The sequence below is a fragment of the Portunus trituberculatus genome, chromosome 9, assembly GCF_017591435.1.
Source record: "Portunus trituberculatus isolate SZX2019 chromosome 9, ASM1759143v1, whole genome shotgun sequence".
In the NCBI taxonomy this organism is placed as follows: domain Eukaryota; kingdom Metazoa; phylum Arthropoda; class Malacostraca; order Decapoda; family Portunidae; genus Portunus; species Portunus trituberculatus.
In genome coordinates, this window is record NC_059263.1 from 8,874,009 (window position 1) to 8,879,171 (window position 5,163).

The 5,163-nt window shown below is 47.2% G+C and overlaps 1 protein-coding gene across 1 annotated transcript; it reads right to left on the minus strand.

The window, feature by feature from the left end:
• Window positions 1-656: 656 nt before the first annotated feature.
• On the minus strand, window positions 657-1,877 carry LOC123501514 (pro-resilin-like). Its single transcript, XM_045250369.1, has 3 exons — window positions 1,754-1,877; window positions 1,202-1,634; window positions 657-829 (listed from the first exon to the last, which is right to left on the minus strand). The coding sequence occupies exons 1-3, from the start codon at window positions 1,763-1,765 to the stop codon at window positions 657-659; spliced, it is 618 nt and encodes a 205-aa protein (XP_045106304.1). The 5' UTR covers window positions 1,766-1,877.
• Between the last annotated feature and the right edge of the window lie 3,286 nt (window positions 1,878-5,163).

The following is a 5,163-nucleotide window of genomic DNA, read 5'->3' on the forward strand; positions in this document are numbered from 1 at the left end:
CATCCATCCATTCATTCATTCTATCTATTCATCCATTCATTCATTTATTTATCTATCTATTCATTCATTCATTCATTTATTTATCTATCCATCTATTCATTTATTTATCTATCTATCCATCCATTCATTCATTTATTTACTATTTGCTTGACACAGTGGCGGAGATTTCACAGCAGTGTTTATTATCTTTAACTGCATCCCTTTTTATCTTATCACTATCGCAGGTTAACAGTACTGATGGGTGACGGAGGCGTGCAGTGGTGCGACTAAGGAGGTGTTAGTGTTTTGACTTCAGTGCGTGTGTTGCCTGTCCATGTGAGGCTGTGTTGCGACGCGTGGTGTTGATGTGCCCACAGTAACATTCCGTAGTACGGGTGATACTTGGTGGTGGTGGTGGTGGTGGTGGTGAGGCTTGAGGACATGATAGACGGATGAATGATTGAGTGGTTAGTGCCTGGCGGCGGTGATGGTGGTGCGGGCTGTCCAGGGCTGGAGGTGAAAAACATGATCACACAATTGCCTTCAATTTATTGGACACATTCACGTTACATGGAGGAATAAATAGGTAATGGGTATAATGTCAATAAATAATGGTGTGAAGGGTGTGGGTGTGGGCGGGGTGGGCGTGGGCGGTCATCAGCGGGGCCGGGGCGGGTTTAGTCGTAGCGGTATCCTCGTGAGGCGGCCCTGAGGAAGGGGTTCCTGGGCGCCGCGGGGAACTCGCGGGACTCGCGGGAGGCGAAGGGGAAGCGGTCCTCGCGGGAGTCGAAGCGTGAATCGAAGCGGTCCTCGGGAGAATTGAAGCGGTCCTCGAAGGAGTTGAAGCGGTCTTCGAAAGAGTCGAAGCGGTTCTCACGAGACTCGCGGGAGTCCAAACTGAAGAAAGAGGTGCTGCCGCTGCCACTCCTGCCGCTGCCGCTGCCGCTCCTGCCGCTGCCGAAGCTGCTGCTGCTTCCGCTCCTGCCACTGCCGCTGCCGAAGCTGCTGCTGCTTCCGCTCCTGCCACTGCCGCTGCCGAAGCTGCTGCTGCTTCCGCTCCTGCCACTGCCGCTGCCGAAGCTGCTGCTGCTTCCGCTGCTGCCACTGCCGCTGCCGAAGCTGCTGCTGCTTCCGCTGCTGCCACTGCCGCTGCCGAAGCTGCTGCTGCTTCCGCTCCTGCCACTGCCGCTGCCGAAGCTGCTGCTGCTTCCGCTCCTGCCACTGCTGCTGCCGAAGCTGCTGCTGCTTCCGCTCCTGCCACTGCTGCTGCCGAAGCTGCTGCTGCTGCTGCCGAAACCGCTCCTACCGCTGCTGCTGCCGAAGCGGCCGGAGGAGGAGCTGGACCTGGAGGAGCTTGGGGCGCTGAAGACGCGCCTTCCGCGGGACTCGAAGGACTCGTCGGAGTCGGGGAAGCGCGCCTCGCCGTCGTAGGTGACCTCGGCCAGGAAGCCGCTGTCGCCGTCCACGCGGTAGTTCACCTCCTGCAGGCGGCCGTCGGGGAGCTGAGCGAAGTAGCGACCGTTGGTGTTCTCCAGCTGGCGGCTCTCCTCGTGGCCATAGTTGTTGCGGGAGTTGGAATCCTGCACGGCATACTGGAAGTTGTAGTTTGGCCGAGCGGCGGAGGCGGCGGCGGCCAGGGCCAGGAGGGCGACCAGCTGCAGGAAGGAGGGAGAGACGCGGTTAGTGTGTGTGTGTGTGTGTGTGTGTGTTGGGGTACGGGTGATGGTGCTGTTAACATAAGATCAAAGATGGAGAGCGAATCACACCAGCGTACCTTGGCGTTCATGATGAGTGCGATGCCACATGGGAGTCACCAGTGTCTTATATACAGTGTAACAGCGGCGCCTGTGCACGGCCAGTTTTTCCCGCCGCCTCCCAGCCGTAGCCAGGTAATCCTGTAACCCAGATGCGTCAAGCAGCGCCATGTTTTCCCATTTTTTTTTTCCGTGAAGATGAAAAGTTAGATTTCGCCAGATTTTTCATAATAAGGCCCATGTCTCCTTGGCCGACACTTGTACAGCCTTAAGGAAGTGGAAAAGTAACAACTGGCATTTAGAAACCATGCGTTTTATTAATCCCTAAATAGAACTGATGTAGATGGCTGAATGCTATTTTTAATTAAGTTTAGCCTTCAAGGAGATCGACGTTTTCTGTTCATGTTAGAAACTTTTGTAGCTCCTCAAACACACACACACACACACACACACACACACACACACACACACACACACACACACACACACACACACACACACACACACACACACGTGGAAGGTAGAAAGGGAAAGTTGCTCCGTGTTACCTAATAAATGTGACTGGCAGTACCTACGATAGCTGACAATTATAGGTTTACTGCACGTCACGATGCTCTTGTAAGGTCGCTTCACTAACGCGGATTACAGGTTAAGTAGTCTAATTATTGGTGTCCTTATAAGCAGCGTGCCTGAATAAAATTGATGTCTGCAAGAGTGTTTTTTTTTTTTTTTTTCTTAGGTATCACGTGGGTTTTTTAGTGTGTGTGTGTGTGTGTGTGTGTGTGTGTGTGTGTGTGTGTGTGTGTGTAATTCACCTCGGTAGCCTACTGGTCACCCAGCCAGTCTTCCCCATTACGGAGCAAGCTCAGAGCTCATAGACCGATCTTCGGGTAGGACTGAGACCACATCAAAACACAACACACCGGGAAAGCGAGACCACAACCCCTCGAGTTACATCCCGTACCTATTTACTGCTAGGTGAACACACCCCACACATTAAGAGGGTTGCCCATTTGCTTCGCCGCTTACCGGGAGTCGAACCCGGCCCTTTCGATTGTGAGTCGAGCGTGCTAACCACTACACTACGCGGTGTGTCTTTACCTGTGAGACGCTCCTTTCATTCTAACGTATTGCAAAAGTACCTACCAATCATGCTCTCCCTCCAGCTCAGTCCAGTACCAGTGCAGGCAGGTGGCGTCTCAAGACATCTGGTATTATAGTGCCTCAGTTCATGTGTGTTGTTAAATCCATGAGTTATCCATTTGAACATCGCTATTCTCTCTCTCTCTCTCTCTCTCTCTCTCTCTCTCTCTCTCTCTCTCTCTCTCTCTCTCTCTCTCTCTCTCTCTCTCTCTCTCTCTCTCTCTCTCTCTCTCTCTCTCTCTCTCTCTCTCTCTCTCTCTCTCTCTCTCTCTCTCTCTCTCTCTCTCTCTCTCTCTCTCTCTCTCTCTCTCTCTCTCTCTCTCGTGTGCGTGTCGGTATGTGTGTGTGCGTGTGTGTGTGTTTTAATGGTTTCACGTGTATGTTGTGTGTTTTTTCATGGTACCGTGTGCTTTTTTTATATACTTTTTTTTATCAGAGAGAGAGAGAGAGAGAGAGAGAGAGAGAGAGAGAGAGAGAGAGAGAGAGAATAGCGATGTTCAAATGGGTAACTCATGGATTTAACAACACACATGAACTGAGGCACTATAATACCAGATGTCTTGAGACGCCACCTGCCTGCACTGGTACTGGACTGAGCTAGAGGGAGAGCATGATTGGTAGGTACTTTGCAATACGTTAGAAGATACACCGTGGAAACTTGAATCGCGGTCCACATAAGTATATAAATTTAAGTAAGTGTAAGTACATTTAAGCAAGTAATTTTTTTTTTTTTTTTTTTTTTGCCGCAACAACACAAAACTTAGAATTTTCAAAGAGACATTTAAAACATAAAATTTACAAAGAGAGACATTTTAGGGATAGAATTTACAAAGAGACATTTAAGACAGAATTTTCAAAGAGAGACATTTAAGGCAATATAGTTTTCAAAGAGACATTTAAGGCATAAAATTTTCAAAGAGACATTTTAGGCACAAAATTTTCAGAGACATTTAAAACAGAATTTACAAAGAGAGACATGAAGACATAGAATTTTCAAAGAGAGACATTTAAGGCACATAATTTTCAAAGAGATATTTAAGGCATAGAATTTTCAAAGGGGGACATGAAGGCACATTCTAATAAATCGAAACCTCTTATAGATTGAGATGAATTAATAAGTAGAATTGAAGAATGTGGGCAAACTGCATCAACTATTCATATTGCCAAGAGTGAGTGAGTGTTCCTATGTGGCTGATGAGACCAAGGAATTAAGAGTCAGAATGATACTTAGCAAATGAAATAGTATGTTATAGAGCAGCTTAGGTTATAGCCATTGGTGACCACGCGTGTGTGTCATTCCTGCCAAGAGTGAGTATTCTTATGTGGCTGATGAGACGAAGGAATCATGAGTCAGTAACGGTGAATGATGAATAACAAATGAAATAGCAGGTCATAGAGTGTTTTTTTCTTATCTTATCGTTCACTGTGGTCAATAAAGAATGACTCAGTAACGTAGAATGATGAATGATAGCAAATAGCATGTCACAGAGGTGCTTTTCTCTTATCTTATCGTTCACTGTAGTCACTAAAGAGTTATGAGTCAGGAATGTTGAATGATGAATGATAGCAAGTAGCATGTCAGAGCATTTTTTCTTATCGTTCACTGTGGCTACTAGAGAATTATACAACAAATGAAATAGCATGTCAGAGAGGAGCTTTTTTCATATTTCATCGTTCACTCATGCATCTGTTGGGTCTGAGATGGTGCACAAAGTCTCCAGCTATTTTCAAAACGTCCCTATGTTTCGGTGGAATTCGACAATATTTTGTTCATTTGTTTCATTAGTATGGGAATGTGAGACGGACAGATCAACGGATCGCTTTTAGGAATGTGGGTAGTATAAAAACGTCACACACACACACACACACACACACACACACACACACACACACACACACACACACACACACACACACACACACACACACACACACCAGCTAGTGTTGGTATGTGGGGAAGGTTATGAGGAGATATGGCTCTGTGGACATTGTTGTCCCTTCCCTTCCTCCCCATCACTAATTCCCCCTAATTGTCTGTAGCACGTATGGTTAAAGGCTGACCTCGGGTGACCTCGTAAAACTTGATTAATAGGAATAGTGCCCCAACTGAGTGGTGGATTTTGTTGTTAGGAAATCAGAGCAGTGCTAGACGGGCAGCGCGAGGCAGTGCGGCGGGCTGGAGACTAGGCTTCAACGCGAAGTGAAGGTATCTCATCGTATAATTATTATTGCAGCCTATTAATATTATTTATATACATAATTCGCATTAACATTAACAATATTTTAA

Bases quoted from the DNA above. Each gene is read 5' to 3' on its own strand.
- LOC123501514 (XM_045250369.1), bottom strand. The intron at 830-1,201 runs GTGGCAGGAGCG...ACTCTTTCGAAG, and splicing joins CAGCAGCTTCGGCAGCAGCA to ACCGCTTCAACTCCTTCGAG.